We start from the raw sequence: 26675 nt of genomic DNA on the forward strand, positions 1-26675 counted from the left end.
ATATATATATATATATATATATATATATATATATATATATATATATAAAAGCTTCATCTCATGGTGATTTCCTCTAATGATGTCAAAATGTCATTCTTACCCAATACTTATACAGTTCTTTATATACACCAAGAAAAAAAATGAAGGTCAAAATCAATGCATGAAAGCTATATTTAGAAATATTTTGTTCTTCTCCAGACAAGACATAGTACTCCTACAGTCATCAAGGAGAACATGAAGGTTGTATATACTGAGACTTACTGGCATTCTGAGATGAAAATTCATCTTCATCTTAATCAATGAACACCTTCATTTTGCCAGGTTTAACAAACACTTTTGCAACACTGAAATGGAAAACTGGATTTAGAAAGTATCCAACAAAAATTCATGCGATATCAATAAAACAGAATTCGTTTCAAAGCAGCTATAGAAAGGTTAATACTTCCTTGTCAAAAAAAATATAGATATATTCATATCACATGATAATAATGTAATAGACTTACAGAGACCACTTTACAAAACAATGAAAAGGCTGTTCATAGATACTTACCTCAGCATAGTACTTACCAAATATTACCCATATTTGTTTACCTCCAGATCGAGCCTATTTAATGGAAAAGTTCAAGAATAAAATAAAAACACCCTGAGTGGGCAGCATTTATATAAACACAAGCAGTGATACGCTTACCACAGAACATCAAAGAAATAAAGGTGTCATGTGGATTTGGGGGAAAAAAAGATAAAACAGTGATTTATGAGAACAATGCAAGATTAGATCATTGCTACCAGAAATTAGGAAAGATTATCCCTAAGGACATAATTTTTATTAATCAATGCTGATTTTGAAAGGAAATGATAGAAATTATGCAACATTGTTACAGGATGCAAAAATTTTGTTGCTATTTACTTGTTTTTAATTGTATCCAAGTCTTTGGGATTTCTTTTGGGGTTTTCTTGACAAAGATGCTAGAGTAGTTTACCATTTCCTTCTCCAGTTCATTTTACTTTGCCAGATGAGGCAAACTGGGTTAAGTGACTTGTCTACAGTCACACAGTTAGTAAGTGTCTGTGGTCAGATTTAAATCTATGTCTTTCTGACTCCAGGCCTGGCACTCTGTCTACTGCACCACCTAGTAAAATACTCAAATACTTGAAAAATACAGTAAAGTAGCAAGAATTATACACTGGAAGTTAGGTATCATTCATAAACTAACATGATAAATTCCTATACAAATAAAAACTCATAAATATCCTAGAGAATTCAACAATAACCTATTTTGGAACTGGAAAACTGTCAGGGATAATTTTATCCACAATAGCCCCAATGCAATACTGAGCAATAAAAATTTTAAAACATTATTTTAATAGATGCTGCCATATTGAATACTCATAACCCATTGTGTGGAATGAAAATTTGAAAATATTGATATTGGCAGAAGAAATTAAAACCATGTGTGAAGAGAATAAAGCACATATCCCTTTGTACTGCTACTCAGGCTGTCCCACATATATGCTGTCTGTAAGCCTACGGAGATGAATATACAACCCAACACTTTGATTCAATTATAAAAAGCAATCATTTTATTCAACTACACAATAGTCCACCACTCTTGAAGCATAAAAGAATAATAGTAGGATAGTGATGCCTTAGAACTATTTCTCTCTAAGCTGTATAAAATATGAGAATAAGAATGAGTGATAATTAATGAACATTTGCATCATGATTTAAAGTTTTTGAAGCCCTTTGTATATATGTTATATCATCTAAACCTCTCAACAACCCTACGTGGTATGTACAATGGGTATTATTTTCTTCATGTACAGATAAGAAAACTGAGGCTCAGAGAGGTTAAATGACTTGGTCATTATTGGTAAGTATCAAAGATAGGGATCAGACATAGGGAAGATTGGAGTCATTCCATTTTGCCCACCATGGCAGCTAGAGGTAGGGTTTTGAGAAGACATGTAGAAATGATGCTTGATCCTAGGATTAGTCCAATGCTGTGAATACTAGTACGTAGTAATTTCTCAGTGATCAACATGTCAGTAATTATTTACATCTTTCTCCACCAGCTGGTGAACACCAGTGGCTTCAACATGAGTTTTCTAAAGCTCTTCCGAGCAGCCCGTCTCATCAAGCTCCTCCGACAGGGTTATACCATCCGCATTTTATTATGGACTTTTGTTCAGTCATTTAAGGTAAGATACACCAGCTTTTTCTCTTCAAATTGGAGAGGTCATGAAAACTGTGCCACAGGAGGCAACATGGCAAAAAAATAAAGGTGTCATTTGGTATCTTTAGGTTTTGCCTCCCTGTTCTTCAGTGTGTGTGTGTGTGTGTGTTTCAATTTGTACTTTGAGAATAGTGAAATAGAATATTTGTCAAAAATTGTTACATAAATTTAGTATAAAACCTTTATTATCACTCATAACATTAAGCTATGCTATAGGCCAGGTCATCTCCAATAAATTCTAATCTCTTACTGGAAAAACTTAATAAAACACAATCACTCTGGTGTGGCAGTCTGACCATCCTTGGTGGGGAAGAAAGAGAAAAAGGTTACCTCCATGCTGATTTAGAAATATTTTTCTAAATAGCAATGAAGCAATTGTATATATTTTAACAACAGGCACCTGAAGCTGCCTTCTTTTACTACTTGGGGTTTCTATGTCTTGTGCCAGACTTCAAAAACTTCATCTTCTGAGTTTTAGCAAGGTCACTTGAGTCATGCCATTTCATACTAGGCCTCCCCACTGTCATTCTAACTGGAAGATCTCCCTAGTTTTACTGGGTACCTGGATGTGCTAACATCATATAGGATATTGAATTCCATTTTTTTTTTGCAGTAATGCTGTACTCTATCCTATTCAGACTGCATTTGAAGTTATTGTCCCCAATTTTAGACGTAACCTTTTTAAAGGTATATCACCAAGGGTAAGCCAAATAGACGGCTTCCAAAATGAAGAGATTACTTAAACCATGTCATATGTAGATTGGTTGGAGGAACTAGACAGGTTTAGCCTAGAGAAGAGAAGATTTAGGATGAAGTTGGAGGGGAAAGGGGAGTGGTTGTGATAGATATCTTTGAATATTTAGAAGGTTATCTTATCTAAGAGGTATGTAACCATGACTCAAGGTTACATTTGCATGAAACTCATCCACTTTTGAAGACTGATTATTCATTGCTTTGTACCTACATGTGTGAAGGCAGCTAGGTCAAGCATTAGATAGAGTGACTAGGCCTAGAGTCAAAAAGATTCATCTTCCTGAATTCAAATCTGGCTTCAGACACTTACTAGTAGTGTGAGCCTGGACTAATCATTTAACCCTATTTGCCTTAGTTTCCTCATCTATAAAATGAGCTGGAGAAGGAAATGGCAGACCATCCCAGTATCTCAGCCAAGAAAACCTTAAATGGAGTCATGAAGCATTGGACTTGATTAAAAACAAATAAACAGGGGCAGCCAGGTAGCTCAGTGAGTAAGAGCACCAGCCCCAGAGTCAGGATGACCTGGGATCGAATCCAGGCTCAGACACTTAGCACCCACCCAGAAATAACTGGCTGTGTAACCTTGAGCAAGTTACTTAACCCCAATTGCTTTAAGAAAAAAAATTTAAAAAAAAAATCAGCAACAGTCTGCATGTGGGGTAGAGTTGATGAGAGTTGGAGAGAAGAGAGATCCTGGTGTTCTGGTTATATAAATGACCCTTTAATCCAAGGGTCACATTCTTCTCACTTACAGAGGGCAGACTGGTACTAATAAGTAATTTGCAGGAAGGCAGATTTTAATTCAATATAAGAAAAACTTCCTAACAATTAAAAATGTAATGGCTACTTGAAGGGGTAAGCTTGGAAGTCTTTTAAGTAGAAATGGAGTGACCATCTCTTAGGGCATTGTAGATACAATTCATACCTTAGATGCATGTTAGAGTAGATAACCTTTGGTGCTCCCAATTTGGGAATTCTACAAATGCTCACAGCCGATGCTTTAGCTCAGAAATAAAGCAGAAGTTCTTATATAGGACTAACATTCACAGTTCCTTTTGAATAAAAGGTGTATTTTCATACAGATGTCTACAGAAACCTGAGAGACTGACATTCTTCATCCATTTGATTTTTCCTATGTGGATGGGCAGGCCAAACTCCTTTATGTGATTATAGATATTTTCTGGGAGGCTCTGTAATATCCTAGTACTTGATACAATCAGCATAATGTCATCTGCAAATAGGAACATCTAGTGGACCTCACTATCCAAGAGAATGGCTCTTAAATTTAGACTCTTAATTGGACCTCCTCCATTCAAATAATGTGGCCAATGGAACAGATTAGGTACATAGCATGCAGTAGCAAGGGAACATAGTACCATAGTGTTTGATAAATCCAAAATCAGCTTCTGTGGTAGGGACTCTCTATTCCACAAAAACTACTAGAAAAAATTGGAAAGTAGTCTGGCAGAAATTAGATGTAGACCAACATTTCACTCCACATACTACAATGAACCCAAAATGCATATGTGACATAGCTATAGAAGGTCACATCATAAGTGGGTAAGTCACTTAACCCTGTAAGTTTCCTCATCTGTAAAATGAACTGGAGAAGTAAATGGAAAACCACTCCAGTATCTTTGCCAAGAAAACCCCAAATTGGGTCATGAAGAGTTGTATACAATTGAAAATTATGACTCAATAACAATAACATGACTTCCTGAATCCAGTATCCTAACCTCCCCATTCTCATACCAATCACTAATGAATCTCACTGCCTCTCTTCACTTCCTCACCTTCCAGTTGAAGACTATTTGTCCTCCAGTGGCAGTAGAAAGCTACCCATAATTTTGGTTGGTAGATGTAGCTAGATGCTACAGTGAATGGACTATTTTACTGAAGAACTTAAAATACTTACTAACTGTGTAACTCTGGACAAATCAATAACTGCTATCTGTCTCATTTTTTTAATCTGTGAAATGGGGATAATAATAACACCTTCACAGGTTGTTATGAGTCTCAAAGGAGATAATCCATGTGAAGTACTTTGCCAAATTAAAGATAAATACTACCTGTTGTTGTTACAATTGACTTACTTTTGGATGGGAAAGAGTTTAATTCATTCAGAAGCATTGCATAGTTTGCACTGCATAGAATTCTGTGTCATGGAATTTGTAGCAAGGTTTAGTGGTGGCTGATGGTGAATATTTTTTTTAAGAAATAGCTTTGGAATAGTGACAAAAGTGAACTTCAGGAATTTTAGATCAGACAATAATGCAAAACCAGTGCAGACCTAACATTGCTGAAGGATGAAAGAACATTATGGGATCTGACTTGCAAATACACTCAATCATTGTTTCATTTTGCTTCCAGTCCTCACTAAAAAGTTACTCTTTGGAGAAAATCCCAGGAGAAAAAAAATTTGGAAGCTAAGACCAGATGTTTTGTCTGAGCTTTGTATAACAATACTTGGACTATAGCAATAGAAAGTAGGATGTAAATGTTCGTGCACAATAAGTATTAGTACTCCCTCATTGCTCATAGAGGTATGGTCAGTGGAGGTCTTTCCTATGAGTTTTTGGTCATCTAGAATTATGAATAGCTTGGCACCCAATAGCCTCTCCATTTGTGTAGTGACCTGGACATTAAAATAAATATGAAGCCAAACATCTGAGAAGGTTCAGGGAAGATAGTGTCTTTGACCTTTCAAGTAAGCAAGGACTCAGGTACAGCCAACTGCTTCAGGATGTGATAGTGAAAAGTGCCACCTCTCAAATTAATAACCATTATCTTTCTTTTTATTGCAGGCCCTCCCCTATGTCTGTCTATTGATTGCCATGCTTTTCTTCATTTATGCCATCATTGGGATGCAGGTAAATAGGTGTTTTTTTGGGCCAGTTGTGGAGGGAAAAGGAGGCTGCTCCCCTTAATAGAGCAGCTTCTTAGTAGACAAAGTATGTATGGATAGATAGTAGATTAAGTGAAAGAACTCTGCTGCTTGTAAATTCCCTGAGAGAACTCAGTTGCACTTCATCCTTAGGAATTTCACAACTCTACAGCTTCACTGCCCAGTCACAAGAAGCAACATATCCCAATCCATCATACCAGGAGTACTGGTTCTATGCTTGCCATTTTCCACAGAGCACAATCAATTTAACATTAACCTGGGGTAAGGCAGAAACAAAGACAAAAATGTATCATTTGTTTTTAACCCATAGGAACTCCTAGCATAATTCAATTTAATTTGACAAATATTTATTAAGTAATGACTACATACAAGGTTCTGTGCAAGGCATTGGGAATAGAGAGACAAGAATAAAACTGGTTCTTCAAAGATCTTATATTCTCCTGGATATAATATATACTTAATTATATACAAATATGCACAAAATCATATAATTTCAAGAATAAGAGAACACTAACAACTAGGAAGATGGGAAATGCATCAAGTTAAGAGAAGACACTAGAGCTGTTAAATGAAATAAGAAAGGTATAACAAGAAGGGAAAGTGAGGATGAACCAGTCATCTTTACAAAGGCACAAAAGTGGAAGATGGCACATTGTATACTGGAGACAGCTAGCACGTCAACTTAACTGAGATGGCAAGTACATGAAAGGGAATAACATGAAATAAGACTGGAAAGGTAGATGGGATGTAGGTTATAAAAGACTTTGAATGCCGATTTTTTCCTATAGTCACTAGACAGCTGCTGAAAAATTCTGAGTAGTGAAGTCACATGGTCATATTTGAGGGATCTTACCAAGAGGCCAAGAATGAATTTATAGCAATGACCAAAGTTAGGAGGTTCCAGTGTTTGACTGAAGACTGAGGATGTGTTCATAAATTAAAGCTAAGTCTGACATGTCATGATGAGCTAAGTTCACCTCTTAGACCTCATAAGAGATTTAAACTTCAGAAACCATCTAATTAAATTCCCTCATTTTATAGATGAGAACACTGAAATCAGAGTAGAAAAATACTTTGCCCAAGGTCACAAATGAATGAGTAGTATAAGTAGAATTTGAGCCTGTATTCTTTAACCTACCATTCATTCCACTATACCATGAAAGGCTCCCCAATTGAAGACTTTCAGCTTCTGCCAGTAAATTTCTGGGGTGAAACAAATGTCACACTCCCCACTAATCCACCTTCAGGTATATGATATGCTGGACAGTTTCTTGGATTTCCAAACCCTTCTCATATCCATCCAAGTTTAAAAGACAACAGTCAGAATTTTAACTTGGATATTTGTGTTTGGTATTTGGACTACTGATCCAGGGATGAAAATGAACTTCTTCCAGAACAATAGACCTTGCTGTTGGTGAACATCTCTTGGTCTAGACTTTTAGTCTCCAGATGCCCTCTGATTAGGCCCAGCTTGTAAGATTTCAAGGGCATCATAATTGTTCCAACTGAGGTGACTCTTTGAAGCAAAACCCCTCAGACTTGGCAATATTGTGACTGATTGCCCAGCAGAGAACCTCAGTCAAGTAATAACCTCCTGCAGGCAAGCAGTCTGGCTGCAGTTGAACCAAGAGCTATCTTCTCAGTAATGCTAGCCTTCTGGAGCAGCCAGCACTACCGAATCTTATCCAAAGCTTCTCTGAGAATGGTATCTGCACCTCTTGATTTCTTTCCCCCTCTAACTGATCACTGTGGTTTTGTCCTCTAAAATGCAGTCAAAGAAAGAGAACTGTCTAACAGTGGAATAGGCTGCCCCAATATTGAGCTCCCATTCATTAGGAGCATTTAAGAAGAACCTGGATATCCATCTGTTAAGGAAACTGTTAAAGGTGTTTCCCACTGTTTGAAATGTTGAGCTAAATGACATCAAAGGTCCTTTTTACCCTAATAATTGTATAATTATAGGATTAGAATTTCCTCAAACTATTAAATATAGAGCTAGCTGCATAATTTTATTAACAGAACTAAAAAGATGGATGCTTTTGCAATAGTTCTAAATATAAGATGACATAAAATTTGTTCATAGAAAGGACAAAAAGATATCAAAGATGTATCTTTTTAGTCCTGTCAATAAATGATGTAGCTAGCTCTATATTTAATAGTTCAAGGAAATTCTTTTTTTAAGCAATTGGGGTTAAGTAACTTGCTCAAGGTCACACGGCCAGTTATTTCTGGGTGTGGTGCTAAGTATCTGAGTCTGGATTCAATCCCAGGTCATCCCGACTCTGGGGCCGGTGCTCTTACTCACTGTGCTACCTGGCCACCCCAGTTCAAGGAAATTCTAATTCTGATGCAGGTTCTTCTTAAATTTTGGTGGAATGTCCAGGGATTGTCACCAGACAAATAAGGGTATATCACAGTTTTCTATTCCTCATATCCCAACCTAGTCCCAAATCCTTTAGCTCATCATTTTGGAATGGGAGGCATGACTTCAGCAATTGCTGAGCCAATGAGAGGTTGAAACTAACAGTAGTCAATTACTTCATGGATCTTTATAACAACTACTAGTAGCAAATCTTCTCAACAGTTATTCACCTAGAATCCACCATGCTTCAATTAAAGAGATTCAGGGTGGGGGTGAGGGAAGAGTATAGTGATTGAGGATATGACCGAGACAAGGAAAGGTCCTAATACAATCAAGACATATTATGGAGCAAAAGAATCCCAGGATAAAATGCCAAAAGGTGAGTATAAGAGTGTATAATTTTATAATAACTCTAAAAAAAAGTATGAAATGTCCACAAGGACTATGAGTATAGTTGGAAGTCCTAAAAAGGGAATTGAAGGAAGAGATAAGGGGTGGAATAGATCAAGATTTCTTAATTTTTTTTTTCCACTTGCAACCCCTTTTTCCATGTTGGGAGCATTTGTAGGCACTGAGTGACCTGAGGGCACACACAGTAAAAAATGCACATGCTTTCTGTTCAGAACCAAAGCTGCAGTGAAGTTCCATGTTGCAACATGGGCAAGTACTACCAGAAATACCTCAGATCCATTATGCATTTGCTTTTTAAGTAATTTTTAGTCATTGCACATTCAGAAATCTTCTACTATTGCCAAATGGGGTTGCAGCCCATAGTTTAAGAAGCACTGGAATGAATAGCCTAGAATAGAAACTGGAAAAGCTAGCAAAGTGGTGGACACTCTGGAAAAATGGAGGAAATAGAACTGAAATATTCAATGATACAACAAAAATATTAGAGCAGTGTCAAAAGATAGAGAAATTGGATGACTGTATGAATTATTGACTAAAAGAAAAAGCTGACCTAGAATATAGGGAGTATATTTCTAAATAATCTAAAAGTTAAAAATAAACAAATGAACTCACAACTCATTATCAGATTTTGAGAAATTTTAAAAGAAAAAAATGCCCCCAAGTTAGAAATCTTTTGTCTTAAGATTTGCTGGTCCTTGCCTTCCCTTTGTCATCTTTGTCATCCTTCCATTGAGAAACTTCCTTCTTTTTTCCATATGCTTTTGGAATTTAGATCCTTGTTTTAAAATATGAAGTAGGATCAGAAGTAATAAAGGAAAGTAAAATTAGGCAAAGAACCATAATGATAGTAAGAATAAATGTTTTCTTAATTACCTGAGAATAGGCACAAAGTAACGTGGTGTGTTACTTTTAGGAGAAAGGGTAATGGACAGAAGACCCAAAGTCTGAATTCCAGTCTTAGAATGGACACCTCCTGATGCTATGACTTCAGGGGAAATCATTTAACTTACATGAGCCTTTGTTTTCTCATCTGGAAAAAAGGATAACGCTTGCACTAAGTATCTCGTTGGTTTGTTAGGAAGAAAGTGCTTTGTAAATTGTGTCATTACATAACTACAAACTAGTATTATTAAGAACATTACATGCAAATTGTATGATAATTTATGTCCATGCTTTCATAATGTTTTAACCATTTGGATGTGACATTTGGTGAAGTCCAAGTGGAAATCAGTGATCTAGGAACAAGGGATGTATGGGGAAAAAAAAGAAAAAAATGGATTGGAGGGGAGAGAACATATCATGTATGATGCAACACCAGGGAAGCAAGCTGTAGACATGAACAGAATGATATGCCAATGACATTACAGGCAATACTGTCTCCTAGCTAATTGAATAAAAAAATAGTCATTTTGAAGCCCTCCCCCGCCATGCTTATACTTCTCTATTCCCTTCTTAGTAATACTTATTGCTATCTCAGTGTTGTCTAGCTTACCACCTCCAAGGCTCCTGTGGGACAAGTAGTATTTTTTTTTTTTTTTGCAAAACAAGGTTGAGAACAATTCTCAAAGCAGTTGTCAGTGGGAGTTATTTGAGCAAAATAGCTGGGGGCAGAAATTGTTCTTCAATTACACAATTTAAAAACTTGTTAGGGTAGAAGTATGTTTCATTTAGCATACTTTAAATAAACTGAAAGCGCATTTAATACATGTCAGAATGCTACAAAATGGTCTTTGTTGACTGGGAAACCAAGCAAAACAGAACTCAAAAGTTTCTACCTGTGTAAGCATGGGCCTTTGTTGAATTTAGTTTCACTTTGGTGGGGAGAAACAGTCCTGGGGCTTCTATGTGCCACTTTTCAAAATGGGGCATGATGGTATTTTCTTAACTTGCGTATCAACTTATGATCAGAGAGACTTCTCTGATAATCTCCGCTTGAGAGAACTAGATTCAGCCCAATGTTCTAAGCTGCTAATCTATATCTATATCTATTTAATTTGAACTCTGTCATCCAGCCTGTATCATTGATAAATTTCATGAGCAAGCTATCTATGCTTTGGTCCATGACATTGATCAGAATATAAAACAGTGCAAGGCATAGTATAGATTCATGTGCCCCTCTGCTGCAGACTGCTGACCAAGTTGACGTAGAATCTTGAATAACTATATCATCATTTACTGAATTCCAAATCCATCTACGTGTGCTAGCTTTTAGTCCGCATCTCTTCTACTTGTCCATAGGAAGGGTATGAGAGACTTTCCTGCATGCTTTGCTAAGAATCTAGCATTAGATTAGAATCTTAGCATTAACTAAAAATCTGGAATAATACAAATATCCATATTATTCCTCTGACCTATTAGTCTAGTAATACTGTTAAAAAAAGGAAATGAGTTTAATATGGCATGATCCATTCTTAATAAAGTCATGTCAGATCTCTCTGTTCATCCCTTTTATCATCCTTTATGGTAACTAGCCATCATTTTGATAATGCATTGTGAAATGAATCTAAATCAAGCTTACTGGCTTATAGTTTTCAGAATCTATTCTTTTTTTTTAATCTCTGTAACATATATCCTTCTCCAGATCTATAGGACATCTTCAGTTTACCATGATAGACAGGCTCATAACCACATTTACCTGTTCTTTCAGTACCTTAGGATGTAGTTTATCTGGGTCAGATGACTTGAACTTGTTCAAAGTCTGCTTGACATTCTGTAACAATCTACTTACCTATCTCACTATTTGCTATTTTTGTTCTGTCATTTTTGATCTGAAGATTATTCTCCTTGGCATATAAAATACAAGCAAAATGAAGACTGTACATCTCTGTCTTCTCTCCAATGTAAATTATCATCCCAAACAACTTTAGCTGTAGTGCTTTCTACTCTTTGATAATTCTCTGTTCCCCAATATAACTTAAAAATTCTTAGCCTTCCTCACCAGCTGAAATTCATTCTAAGCTTTGCCCCTCCTGACCATTCTGACATGATTATTCCGTGGTTTTGTATTTATTCTCTTACATATCTTTTGAATTTAAGGTGGTTGATGACTTCTCTGCATTGACGTAAGTCTCTTTAGATAATTTCTCAACTTTTCCTCCTATTAATTGATTTTTGTATGCAGAATTTTATTCCTGAGAACTTTCCTTCACTCCAAGTCGGACTTCCCCTGTATAACTTTAGGGCATGGGATCCTTCCTTTTTCCTAAATCCTTTAAAACCTTCTCTACATTTCTGACAATGTCCACCTTTCCTCTCCTCTATCACAAAGTCTAGGAGAGAATGGTCAATGCCACCACCCTTATCATTCCTACTCCAAGAACAGCATTTTCTACCAGTGAAATTATACAGTTGAACCAGGATTATGCAAAATGTAATTATAAGTGAGAAGAATTTGAAAGTCTCCCTTGACATTAAGGATTACTAAAGGCCAGCAATTCAAATGACCTGAAAAAAAACTATTAATTCATTTTTAAAAAATATATAATAGGTAATAAAATACATAATGGTCAGTTTTATCATTAATTGGGTTTACGTGGTCTGAAATATAGAGAATAAGGAAAAGTGTATTGTTTTCTACCCTTTTCTTTCAGAATTATCCAGATTTTCTCCAACCTTTCAGCTTTGGGTGCTTAAGATGCCTAGGATCATAGAATTTAGAGTAGGAGGAGACATTTTGCTGATGAGAAAATTGTGGCCTAGCTAAGTTAAGTTGCTTGCTCAGTATCTGCCAGCTAGTTGTGAAAGAGTCAGGGTTCAAACATAGTTAGCTTTTGCATAAGGGAGTTTCCCTCATGGGTAGAAATTTGGGTCTTATATATACACTCTGTATGTATGTATGTGTATGTATATGTATGTATACATATGCATAAACATACACACTTGTGTGCATTATACATATGCACAGGTTACAATGCATGTGTATATAATTACATAGTTATAAACATATGTACACATATATAGATATCTATATCTTTTTATCAGGGCTCTAGGTTAAGAGTTTCCTGGCTCCCAAAGATTTAACTCACTACAAAAATATTCAGAAAGGATATCTCTAGCCAAATTTCCTACAAATTCTAAACCAATAGCACATGTGAAATATATAGTTTGCCTTCGGTAAGTTTGTGTGTTCTGTAGAAGCATCTGAGAGTGTCCCAGCAGCACTGAATGTAAGAGAAGAGGGATTGCTGCCTTCTCCCTCATTCTCTTCATGTGGTGATATCCAGACTGATCTGGTCTATGATTGTTAGGTATGTTACATTATGGTGATTCTTACTGTTTTCTGTTACTTAATTCCCTATATTGGATTCCTCAGGTCTTTGGAAATATAAAATTAGATGAAGAGAGTCACATTAACCGGCACAACAACTTCCGCAGTTTTTTTGGGTCCCTTATGCTGCTCTTCAGGTACCAGGCCCATTCATATATTAATCCATGACATCTGTGATGGAACTAGATGGATTCAGGTCTGTCTGATGCTTCCACCATCCCTCGTTGTCTTTTTTCCCTTCTGATTTCCCCTAAATCCTGGTTCGTCCTGTTGGTCTGGCTCTTTGTGGAGCAGAGAAGGGTATCTCCCACCTTCAGTACTGTAGAAATGGGGGAGGGAGAGGCCTTAATAAACAGTCAAGCAAGTCACTTAAATTCAGTGGTATGGTAACCATATTTTCTGAAACAAATTGGAATACATGGTCTAAAAAAGGGAAACCCTCTTGCAAAACTTATTGAAAATATACCTTCTCTTCTTAAAATTGGCACTGTCTTAAAATGTTCAGGATATATGTGTAGTCACAGTATTCAGTGATCTTATCTAACAATTTGTGAAGAAGGTAGTCTGGCTTGTTTTGAGAAGAGAAGGGAAAGTGAAAAGGAAACAAACACTCAAAAATCCAGATCTGTATATACTTATTGAACCCCACAATGTATGACCATGTTGATAGCCAGAGTCCCATTTGCTATAGAGGGAGGGTGGCTTCTTTCAAACTCCTATCACTAGTCAGTGGAAGCCGCCTCAAATAGCCACTCTAACCCAAAGAAAGACAGAAGTAAGGGGTAGGGCAGAAAGGAAACAATGAGGATAGCTATAAATAACCCGGGTAAATATCATCAATCCTGACTTTCTTCTAATGAAAAGCACTAGAGGAATATAAAGCATGATGGTCCCTATCTGGCAAGTGGGGGGAAGGGGGCAGTGAGGAGGAGGAGGAATGCAGGGAGATGCATTGAGTGATGCTAACGAGTGTGTCTTTTGATCCCAGGAGTGCCACAGGAGAGGCATGGCAGGAAATTATGTTATCGTGTCTGGGAGAGAAAGGCTGCGAGCCGGACACCACGGCACCCTCAGGGCAGAATGAGAATGAACGCTGTGGCACAGATCTGGCCTACTTTTACTTTGTTTCTTTCATCTTCTTCTGCTCCTTTTTGGTGAGCATCTCTCCTTTTTGACCTGTTATCATTCCCAACCTCCTCCTCTTCCCTCAGGTTTCCCAATTGGCAAATGAGTCTGGGAACACCTTATTTTTTTTTTTCTTTCTTGTGAAGACCATTGGTTTCTCTGCAGAATTGTGCCCTGTAAATAAAAGATAGTATTATCTTGAAGCAAGAGTAGAATGGTAGGGTCAGCTAGGTACTGAAGTGAATAGAGCACCAGCCCTGGAGTCAGGAGGACCTAAGTTGAAATCCGGCCTCAGAGACTTATCACTTACTAACTGTGTGACCTTGGGCAAGTCACTTAACCCCAATTGCCCTGCCTTCCTCCCTCCAAAAAAGACCAAAAAAAAGGGAACAGAATGGTTCAGATAAACAGACATGACTCTCCTGTGGCCCATAACATCCAGTTATATACTACACCAAAGGGTCCTCTTGGTAATGGTGAATGGAGGTGACTGAGTCATTAAAGTAAATGCAGACTAGCATTTGGGGAGCAACACCCCATATACAGTGCTATGCCAAGTCACAAGTGCCCTCTTAATTATTCTTTGAGTCATAGACTATTTCAGCAATCACTGTTCAGAATTTTCAATCCTATTGAAAATAGGATGGAAAATAGATAAATAAATTAAATATAATTTTAAAATATACTATTAAATAATTAGTAAGTAGGAAGAACACCAAAAAAGGCTTCATTGGCTTCTGAATTGGCAAAATAAGAGGGTTGGATAGAAAATCTCTGGGATTCCTTCCAGTTCTAAATCATATGACCCTAGGTCAAAATATGGTCAATGTGATAATTCTGGCCATTTCACTAATCAGACCAGATAAACTACTCAACTGATGGCACTGGTTTTGCAGAAATCCAAGGGTTTGAAAAAATGATTGTCCGGGAAGATGATTGACCCCCGTAGTGACTGTGTATAATACACTTCAAAGTCTTATTCATTGCATTATTGATAATGTTTCAGATGTTTCTACTTCTTTAAAAGAAAGCAACAACTCACAAGGACTAAAAATTCTGACTTTTCTTACCTATAGTAAGATACGTGGGGAGAAAAAAAAGTACAGTAGAAAGAACACTAAGCTGAAACTTAGGAAATTTGTATTCTAGGCCCAGTGCTATTATTAAAATAGGGCAAGTCATTTGGACCTTTCCCTGGATCTATGAAACAGGGGAAGGAAAGGATGCCTTCTACTTCTACTGTACCAAAATAATATGAGGAAAATAAAATAGAAAGAATATGAATACGTTTTGAGCTTTTTGGTGGAACCATACTACATCAGTCTCTATTAACAATGTAACACAATGTAGTAGGAAAAAGACTGGAAATCTGAGTTCAGATCAGTGTTCCAACACTTACCAGATTTAAGAGCTGGGCAGATTACTTAATCTCTCTGAGCTCTGACTTTGTTTTCCATAAAAATAAAGACAATAACACATCTGTATTTACTGATGTTTGTTAAATTACAAAAAAATTAAAATTAGAATACTGAAAAAAATTTTTCAAAAAATGAGGATATTTGTAGTCCCTGCTTCATAGGGTTGTTGTGAAGAAATTTATTTGTGAACCTTATTATGTGTGTTAATAATACTAGTATTTTTTAATAAGCTGCACATAGTACTATTATTACTCTATATTATTATTAACTTCAGGGATAGAGTGAACATGAAAGAAATCTGTGGATGAGAAAAAACACCTCCACTTAGGTAGTAATGATTGTAACTGGCATCTAAGCAAGCAAATGTAGCCAAAGCAACAAAGTACCCAGAAAGAGAAAAGGCAGGCACTATGTGCCAGGTTGGCCAAGCCATTGCCACTGCCTTGACCACTCCCTTTCCTCATATCGAAAAGGAGGCAGCATAGGATGCCTATACCCATGAACCCAGGAGTTGTAGCACCTCACAGACTAGCTGCTCAGCTTCCACTCCACAATCTCTAGAGTTTTTATCCAGGAAAGCAATCCCTATGGAAGCTTCCTCAATAGCTACAGCTTCTGAAGACTAGGAAAAGAAAGTTCTCATCTCCAAAGTTCTTGCACTGTTAAGTTTAAAGTATTGTCAAAAGTAAGGAACAGACATGGTATTATTCTTGGAAATGACATTAGCTAGGTGGTACAATAGTGTTTCACTTGAAGTCAAGAAAACCTGACTTCAAATTTTGCCTCAAATGCTAACTAACTGTGGCCTTGGGGCAAGTAATTTAATCTCTTAGTTTCAGTTTCCTCATCTCTAAATGGGGGAAATATTAGTACTATCGAACACAGGAATGTTATAAAGATATGAGATTATATGGGTCAAGCACTTTATAAACCTTAAAGTGCTATAGAAATGCTAACTAGTATCATTATTGAAGAGGACACATTACCTGCTTCATTGACGTCATAGCTAAAGACCACTGGGACTTTGTGTCTTTCCTGCAACTGTGGCCTCCTGCATGTATTGTTCCCCCTATTAGAATGTATGATCCTTGAGAGCAAGGACTGTCTTACTTTTCTGTTTGTATTCTAAATAGTTATCAGAGTGCTTTTGTTCCCTATTGGTCAATGAGAGCTGGATCGGGCAAGGCTGGGAGAGACTGGAATGGCTTGTCCAACCTGAGGGCCTCTCCCCCTCATACAGCCACAGCTGCAGCTTCTGTTGTCTTGTCTGTTACACTGGCAATTAATTAAATAGAAATGATTGTGGAACATTTTGCAATATCCAAGCATCACTGAAATGTGAAATAATAATTCTCATATAATGAGCTGTGGTACAAATAATAAAGATGCTTGGAATGCCACAATATCAGTAGGAAATTATGACATTGCAGATCCTGGTGACCTTTTGTCTTTCAATCCTTTTTCTTCTTCCTCTGACTCCCCATTTTCAACTTGACCTCCAGATGCTTAACCTGTTTGTGGCTGTCATCATGGACAATTTTGAGTACCTGACCCGGGACTCCTCTATCCTCGGGCCTCATCACTTGGATGAATTTGTCCGAGTCTGGGCAGAGTATGATCGAGCTGCGTGGTACGTATAACCTCACCATTACCTTCCCAGCTTCCAGTGGGGCCCAGGTTGGAGCCCACTGGTTGGTCATACCAGGAGTACTCAGGAAAGAGGATGGAATTGGAGCTCCTCTGAAATATGTGCCTGTCACAGGAGGAGAGAAGATGCTCATTTTGGATCTTGTTAAGGTCAAGAGTTCCCTTAGAAGCCTAGATCTGGCCAGTCTCAAAAAGTTTCTCCTTTTCCTCCTCTTTCCTTCTGTGACAGATCTTTAACACTCTTACCTTCTAGCAAATAGCTAGAACAGCTTTCACTATGCTCTCCCTCCTTCCTCTCCTCCAGCAGGTCATTAATTGACCTGTTCTGAATGACCCGAGACACTGATAGGAGTTTTCTAGGGGAATCAGACATCTGACTACTATGATCAATGGCTGTAGGGAGTTGTCTCCTGCTCCACAACTTCCCAAAGTATTTGACTTTTAGATAACTCGTGAATTATATAGAGGCTAGGCAAATTCATCTTCCTGTTATTCCCGCAAATACTAATTGATAAGAATTGGATTGAGGGCTTTCTCCTTCCTGGGGACAAAAGCTAACTGCTTTTTGTTTTGTCTCCTGGCAGGGCCTTCATAGGGATATCTTCCCTGAACCTTTTCATTGCCTACAATCCTAGGGCTTGTTATAGAATGGGATGGAACCAGATAGTTCTGTCCTTAGTATTAGGAATGATAATTGTGTTCTCATGGGCTTTTAAGCCAACATTTATTGATATTACTCCTCCAAACCTTCTACCTATCCTGACCCCATTCCTTTGATAGTAGTAGTGCTACAAAGCATTGCCATATGTCATAGGAAAGGGCCACGTTGCTTCCACCTAGGACTCTCTTTTGGAGTTTATTTCAACTCAGCAGAATTTTTCCTCCTTAAAGTAAAATAATTAATGACCTGGGCTACAGAATCCTCTAACGTCATGCCTATGACAATGGAGAAATCTTCCTTTCTGAGTCTACTCGATGATGAATGACCTTCTTGGAGACTATAGGCATTCATTAAACCTAGAACATAGCTGGAACAGTCTATTAGGTTGTCTTTCCATAATGTGTGGCGAATCCACTATGGTTGTAAAGCAAGGAAGGCAGAAGAAGGGAGAGAAAAGTCCAGTGGGGAAAAGATGTCACCTGTCACCTGTCATGCTAGAGAGAAGAGTCTGCAGGATCTCAGTGCCACCAGTCACTCTTTCCCTATCCTTCACATGCAGAAGAGCTTTCTACACGTCAACTTTGTTCCAAATGTCTTCCTGGGTTGGAGATCTCATCCTCCAATGGTTTCTTTGCATTATTTTGGATTCAGATGCCACATGTGGTTTGGATATTCTCGTCTCCTCACTCCAACTGCTGGGAAAAACAGAAAGCACGGAAACAAGTTCAGATGAAATGGAAGGCATTCTTGGAAAGAGCAAGAGGAAGGAAGCCTCTCTGCATCTCTCCTAAAATCTTGGCTATGACCCAAAACATACCTGTTATCACCATAGCTTCTTCATTTGGAAGAGATGGCAGAGGAGTCATCCAGCTGGAATCAGCCAGAATGAAGACAATTTCCAGCTTGTCTTGGAAAACATAAACCCAAAGGAACCACGATTACCCCAGAACTTCATAGACAGAGAACCTACTGGGGAGGTGACCTCTAAAGCAACTGCCTAAAAGGAAAGGCAGAATCTACCTTAAAAAAAGAAGGGAGAGTTGAAAGGAAGGACCTTTGGCCAAGGTTCTCTTCTGAGTATGAGATAAGGGAAAGGGACAAGATAACCCTGGAGAATATAGAGAACATAAGACAATAATAATAGAGAGCTTTATGGCTTACAAAGCTCTGCATTCTTATTTGATCCTCCCAATCACTCCTTGAGGTAGGGAGGTAGTAGAAAAGAGACAGTGTGATATTGTGGCAGGACTACTTGGTATGGAGTAAGAACACCAGGACTTAATCCCTGGCTCTGACCCTTAATTGTGTGACAATTAGGCAAATCACTTCAGCTTCAGTTTCCTTGTCTGTAAAATGGGAATAATAACACTTACTACAACCTACTTCTTCAGTTCAATTTGAGAAAATGTTCTGTAAATTCCAAAGCACTATGTAAATGTGATGTTACCATTACTACCCTTTTGCAGATAAAGAAACTGAACCATCAAGAGATGAAGGGATTTGTCCAAGATCACACAGCTAGTAAATGGAAGATCTGGATTTCTGATTCCAGATTCGGTACTCTTCCCTCTATACAACAGCTGTGTTATTGGGTTAATTAGGTTCATTATTGCCAGTGGAAACTTCTGGTGTAAATCAGAATCAACCTAGACTGGAAAGCTGATGACTGGCTGTCTGCTGGCATGACCTGTAACAAGATAGGAAATTATAGCCACTAAAAATACACAATTTATGGATGGTTCTCTTCTTTCCGTAGGGAGCTAAGAGGTCAGGCTCCTCTTGGGACTCTAGAGTGTTCTTGTTAACCATCTGAAAGGCAATAGAATTTAAGGATTTCTGAAAATTATTCCCACTGAGGTAGCTTTTGAAGTGTGAAGGAAGGGAGCTTCTGGGTTTATTTGGAAAAAAGCTTGTTCAATCTGAAATATGGAAAAAAAAAATCTCACACAGAGAACAAAGACTGTCTACAAGATGCTTCATGCCAATGGTGTCCCCTGCCAATTAGCCTAATGGGAAATGTGTCTCCCATAGGCTTATAGAAAGGTACCAATGCTCTGCTGCTTACACCCAGCCCTTGACAAGCATATCTGAGCAACTGAATATAAAACAATATCTGAGAAAAAAACAAACAAAAGAGCAGCCCATTTTCTTATCAGCTTGACATCTGTTCTTGGCAGCTGTCAGAGCCATTTGTTAACTAATAATCTCAAGTTCTTAGAGATCTGACACAGATCAGAGTTGAGTTTATGCATCTGTCCAGGTGTGGTACTTTGCAGGGCCCTAGACACCCTTAGTCAGTGTGGCTTCTGACAATATTAGATGGGTTTTGATCAGCCTAGGAGATTGAGATTCCTCTAGTTTGGCAAGCAAGTGGTACTACTTGTGTTTTGATGGTGATTAGAATCAGTCCTATTGGAATTTTTGGAGTCCAAGGAAAGGAGACGGCGACCCTTGGGGCATCTTCTGGAATGGGCACTGGTCACGCTACTCCTTACTAAATAAGCTATCATTTCCTCACCTCCCGTTCTCTGAGTGTCCTATTAACTCACCTGTGCTTCCTTTACAGCGGCAGGATCCCGTATAAGGATATGTACAAATTAGTACGGGTGATCTCGCCTCCTCTGGGCCTGGGAGAGAACTGCCCCTACAGGGTGGCGTGCAAGGTTTGCCTCCCAGTCCCCAGCCATGACCCGGTGATGGGACACAACATTTAACCCTTCCTTTTCCTCCTCTGCTCCACCACCACTACGCCACACAAACAAACCCTCATGTTGCTTTCCTTTGAGTTTAAAGAGGTCCAAACCCTCCCAGAACCAGCAGCTGTTACATTTGAAAGAGGGGCACAGGGATAATATTTGGGGACAATGGTAAAAGGTAAATACTGAAAACATTTTAAGCTTCTCTCTCTCTCTGTCTCCCTCTCTCTGTCTCTCTCTCTGTCTCTCTCTGTCTCTCTCTCTGTCTCTCTCTCTGTCTCTCTCTCTCTCTCTCTCTCTCTCTGTCTCTGTCTCTCTCTCTCTGTCTCTGTCTCTCTCTCTCTGTCTCTGTCTCTGTCTCTCTCTCTCTGTCTCTCTCTGTCTCTGTCTCTCTCTCTCTCTCTCTCTGTCTCTGTCTCTCTCTCTCTGTCTATCTGTCTCTGTCTCTCTCTTTGTCTCTGTCTCTGTCTCTGTCTCTCTATCCTCTTTCTCCCACATACAAACACTACTCCATGTAGTGTAGATATGGCCAGGACCCTTCCCTCATGAATAGATCATAGAACTCACAACATCCCAGCACAGGTCATTCAAATTTCCTGAACTGGGCACAAATAAATCCTATATGTTCACCAAACTGGCATCCTACCAAAAAATAAAGCATATTCCTGATGACATTTTTTCACTCTGCCTAGCAACCCCTGAATTGGTGAGCACATAACTTTTTAGGCCTGAGTAGACCACAAAAGGAGCTGCCTTCCTGGAATGACTAGGTTTACAAACTACACCTTTATGACAATCAGGGACAATGAAAGCAGATGGTAGGGAAAGGACACAGACCCCAGAGTTCAGCAAAGCAGAAATGGTGGTGACGATGGTGATTGGAATGTCCTTCTAAAAGTTCTATCTATCTGAGAAGTTCACAGTGGATGGTGTTGTTCTAGCAAAAGGTTCTACCGAATGATTCTTTAAGAGGTTCCTTGCCTGAGGATCCTGACATAATACGTTGTGAAATGCCTGTGGGACTGAGCAGCCTGTCAGGTCTGCCAAGCCATTGTCTGGGAGTCCAAAATGAGAGCATTGCTGGGGTATGAGGCCTTCTCCTTGCAATCCTCCTTTACACTGACCAGTTCCCAATTACCCAACTACTTCAGCCTGCCTGGTACGGAAAGGTCTTCAAAGTGCTGCAGGAAGGCGGGTGTGGGGCTCACTGAGGTATAGCCCACCATTTTAGAGGCAGCCAGAAGAAGGACGCAGGAGGAAGGAGCAAGGAAGGACACCGACTTGGGTGATGGGGAGGAGATGTCATGGGATGGGTACGCAGTGATTCCCACACTCAGAAGGCCAAACAGCTGCCTCTGCTGAGACTCTTTAAACTCCAACCTGGTGGAACCTGCGATCGCATGTGGGGGGGAGAGCTGGGGAGGGAAGCATGGCATGTGAGATGCTCTTCCTCCCCCTGGTTTTGTTTCTTCCATCTCCAGCATGCCATTGCACTGGTGCATGCTGGGGAAAAGCACTCCATACACAGAGCCAGGTGGAAGCAACTGGGCCAACTCCTTTGACAAGCAACCACAGCCCACCACCTTCTATGCAAGATGCTATCTTCTATTGCATAGACACCATAGGGGGGGATACACGATGTTCTGGCTATGGGACAAAGGGACAAAGGCATATGTGGTATCCAGACTAGTGGAAACCATGGAGAGCCCTGGTCTTAATGGGGCCAGCGATTCCCAGAGGAATCCTGGCTTCTATGTTCTTCATCACCCATGGCTTGAGCACCGTCTATCCGGTTTATACCACTCTCACACAGCCCTGGGAAGAGAAAAAACAAACAAAAAAACCCATGTTCTTTTTGAGGGAGTTGATCAGGATGATATGGAGTGATGCTGAAACAAGAGGAGAAGCAGATTCCCAATGAGATTTTCAATGGGAAGGGGGACAGAAGGCTCATACTGATGTTCCCGGGTCTGTGTGGGGTGTGATATAAATCCACACCAGGATGGACTCACGTGTATGATTTGCCTTGATTAACAGGTTTCCTGTTCTTTTCCTGTTTGTCCATTTTTTTTTTTTATTTTGTCTTTTTCTTCTCTTGTTTCCTGTATTATTATTTTGTTTGTTGCTCTCTGGGAATGCCTCTCTTCCTCTCGTCTCTCTCTGCATCCTTCTCCCCACTTCCTTCTCTTTCCCTTGACCCTTTCCAATCTCCCATATCATTTTCCCACCCCTCCATGAGCAGTGGCCGCATCCATTACACTGAGATGTATGAAATGCTGACTCTCATGTCACCACCGCTAGGCCTCGGCAAGAGATGTCCTTCCAAAGTGGCGTATAAGGTAGATCAACCCTTCCTTCCTTTGGGCTAGAGATGAGCAGGAAATGGGACCCAGTGGTGGGGAGGCCTGAAAATGGGGAGGACCTCGGGATGGGGAGGTGGAGGTGGGAACTAAAGCAAAGGGAGATGAGAAGACTGAAGACATAGAAAGGCTCATGGAGGAAGGATTTCTCCAGTCACTACATGAAGGGTATGGACCTATGATTCACAGTTCTTCATGTATATGTGTGTACATGTGTGTGAGATTTCCTTTTAGTGGGTTAGTAGGAAGGCAATACTGAAGATGTGGCATATTCGCATTTCAAGTAAGCAGAGCACAGGAGAGCTGTGGGATGAAGGACAGGATGAAAACCTGGAGCAGGATATCCCTCAGAACTGAAAGCAAGAGAGATATGTTTAATTAACGTAGGAAACAGTAAATGAATTTGAAACAGATCAGGGAGACATTTCACTCCCCTTTGCTGAGGAGTGAGAAGGAACTATTTTTTCCTCCTTCACAGAAAGGTATTTTATTATTATATTCTATATTATTATTATTATTATTATTAATTATTATTATTATAATATTCCAATGTCTTAGAAATGTCTTAGAAATAAAGGGAAAAATTATGGGAAAGGGCTGTAGACTACCGGAGTTTGAGGGGCTAGCACTCTTATGAGGTGAATGGTCACTATCCTTCTAAAATATCATCCCAGACAGATGAGATCATGTCTAAGAGAGTCATGAAGTTCCTCATGGGTTGGTGAGATAAATAATGGACAGCGGAGCTTACTTAACATCAGGATGCCGTAGGTCCTTGAGACTGAGCTTTTACCCCCACATGATGTTAGCTTCCTTTTAGAAAGTAAGATGTTTGCAGCAGTATGTGTGCTTTTCTCAAAGCATTAAAGTGGAGGAAGCTAATGATGAAAGAGATTCCATGACTTGCCTGTAGTCACACAATGCAATAGAAAGTGCTAAATTTGGAGTCACAGAGCCTGACTTTGAATACCAGTCCTTCTATATCCTTCTTGTGTGACAAATCATTGAATCTCTCTGGGCCTCTGTTCCCTCATCTTTAAATAAGAGCATTGGGCTACATGACCTCTCAGGGGCTTTCTAACTCTCAATTCAATAATACTGCCCATGATCATGAACCAGGCTTTAACCTCAGGTATTCTGACTTCAGATTGAGTGCTTTTCCTACTGCACTACTTAACACATCACATTAAACTGGCCCTGTAATGCTGGAACCTTTGTGTTAACTTGAAAATACACCAAGGTTATGTTTTCCTTGCTATGGATGCCTAATGTATGTTGGAATTATCAAGAGAGGCTAGGAGTTTTCAAGTCAAAGCTAGAAATAGGATCTGTGTTGCAAGACACTATGGCTAAGATTGTTCTAGGTTGGATGTTCCATTGAGCTGTTGCAAACACACACTTTAACCTCTGCCTCGCTAGTGCTTCTGCCAACAGCCCCTTTAATAGCTAAGCTCCCCAGCTCTGGGAGTAAGAAAATCAGAATTGAGGATGTAGACATCACTTTTTTTAAGTTCTGGTGTGCTTCCAGGGACCCATGTAGGCACCTGGTCATATAACTCCCACCCCAAACTCCTCACCCATATGTCATGATGTGGTAGCCTCTTTGTCTAAAGTAATGCTGTCCTAGAATTTCAAGGGTGGAGTACTCAATGATGATGCTATGAGTTTTGGGAAGGAGAAGTGAAAGAGAAGAGGGTATGGGAGGAAGACTAGTGAAAAAGCTAGAAGAATATGAAAAATAAGATACTCTCTGCAAAGTGGATTTGGCCATTTCAGTTTGATCCCTTCCTTTGGGCAAAGGGAACAAGGCCTTCCCACTCCTGCTCCTGCTTTTGTCACCCTTCTCTCTCTCCCTCTAGCTCTTCCTCCATCCTTCCTGTCCTTTCCTCTAGATCCCATTTGCATTCTTTCTTCCATCTTCCCCTCCCCACTCTTCCATCTGACTCTACCCCATCCTTTGAGTAAGTTGGACTTCTGCATGTATGATCATGTGCTGGCAAATTTCATCTCGAAGACTCAAAAAGGAGGCGCCAGGATTTATCATTCCAGACAGATGAGAAAAACGAAGTCTCACTCCCACCCTTTCCTGCTCCCCACAGAGTTCAGGGGTATTAGTAGGGGCAAATGGGAAGTGGGGTCTGCCTTAAAATAGGAAATGGAACCAACTCACAGAGCTGGCTCCTCTCTCCTTTCCCTCCCATCCCAACTTCTCCCAGTCACTCCCATCAGAAATGAATTCACATCCCTAACAGATATTCTTGGGACTTTGAGAGATTTTTACAGAAAGACTAGGGAACCCCCTTGCCAGGGAACTTCCCTTGGGATGTGGCTTCATTCCCTGCTGAAGAGTGAGGAGGGGGAGAAAGCCCTCAGGACACGAGCAGGTAAGGGAAGGGAAGAGAGAGGCTTGGCGGGTGTGGGGTGGGCAATCCTTGCCCTTCTTTTTTGTCTATGCCATTTGACCTTCTCTGCATTCTTCCTCTCACCTCACCAATGGATCTTTTGCTATTTTTTTTCGCCTGCTGTCTTTTTCCTCTCTCTTTCTCACAGAGATTGGTTCTGATGAACATGCCAGTAGCTGAGGACATGACTGTCCATTTCACTTCTACACTAATGGCCCTAATTCGGACAGCTCTGGACATCAAGATTGCAAAAGGTAATGAAGGGAAACAAAGTGAAGAATTTCAGTATTACTTATTCAAAATAGCATTCACCAGGAGATGAGGATATTCTCCACCAGGATTATATCATCATAACAACAACAGTTCCTGGTAGTTGTACTGGTAGTATGAGATACTGCTGGGCTGGGAAACATCTGATGGGGACTCAGCCAAACATCTGTGTCAGTTTAGGGAAGTCATTTCACTTTTAATGAGCCTCACTTTCCTCATCCATGAAACTGATGGGATTGGACTAAATGGACTATGATCCCTTCTACTTCTAACATTCTGGGATTCTAATAACATCAATATTTTATTTAGTGCTTTTGATTCAAAGTTTTCAGAAAACCTTGAAAATGCTAACTGGTAGTAGGTATGGTTATTTCTATTTTACAGATGGAGAAATTGAAACAGACACATTTAAGTGATTCACACATGGAAAATTATTGAATTAATTCTAGAGCTGAGACAAAGGCATGTTTTCTTGACTTCTAATCTGTTGCCTAATCTGTTAGACCTTAACATTCAGTATGCAGGAAGATTCATTTGATAGAGATGTGTAGAGTAAATTGGAGGGAAGAGATGCTTGGAAGCAGAGAAACCAGGCCAATGGGAATGAGCTCCTGAACTAAGGTGTGTGTCACCAATTGGGATTGAGAATGGGGGCAATCTCATTTAAGAGTATAAACAAGGGGACAATATAGTATACTAAAAAGAATGTTGGTGAAGGTGAAATATGAGAAACTAGGATTAGAACTTGGCTTTGCTATTTACTGCCTGGGTAGTCTTGGGTATATAAATTCATCTCTATGGATCTCAGTTTCCTTTTTCTATAAAATGAGAAGGTTGGGCAAAATCATTTACAACATCTCTTCCTATTCTAGAACCCTTGTCATCCCTAAGTTTGCCTTTCTTTGACCACTAAAACTCTAGAGCAATAGCTACTAGAATTCTGAGATGAATGTATATAATCTTTGAGGGAGAACCTATAAAATCTGTTGCTCTCTGTTGAAGACCTGGTTTGAATGAGTTTACCTTAAGTTAAGAGAAAAGTGAAGGCATGATGTGGGTGGCACTAAACACCTGCACCCTGTGTTCAACTGTTAAAGATTGAGAAAGGTACTAGTTTTTATCATGGCTTGAATCCTCAGTCTTCCTGGTTTTTCCAGATAT

At 39.3% G+C, this 26675-nt stretch overlaps 1 protein-coding gene across 1 annotated transcript in view; it reads left to right on the forward strand.

The window, feature by feature from the left end:
- CACNA1E (calcium voltage-gated channel subunit alpha1 E) overlaps nt 1–26675 on the forward strand; it is a 413658-nt gene that overhangs the window by 362140 nt on the left and 24843 nt on the right. Inside the window, exons 33-39 of the mRNA XM_069074371.1 lie at nt 2074–2199; nt 5795–5860; nt 12981–13072; nt 13924–14089; nt 16981–17108; nt 22725–22821; nt 25393–25498. Coding sequence (XP_068930472.1) covers nt 2074–2199; nt 5795–5860; nt 12981–13072; nt 13924–14089; nt 16981–17108; nt 22725–22821; nt 25393–25498 — 781 coding nt within the window. The remainder of the gene's footprint in view (nt 1–2073; nt 2200–5794; nt 5861–12980; nt 13073–13923; nt 14090–16980; nt 17109–22724; nt 22822–25392; nt 25499–26675) is intronic.

This window comes from Petaurus breviceps, unplaced genomic scaffold, assembly GCF_028583685.1.
Source record: "Petaurus breviceps papuanus isolate PSGF00001 unplaced genomic scaffold, PetGlider_PUasm1.0 90895, whole genome shotgun sequence".
Lineage (NCBI taxonomy): Eukaryota > Metazoa > Chordata > Mammalia > Diprotodontia > Petauridae > Petaurus > Petaurus breviceps.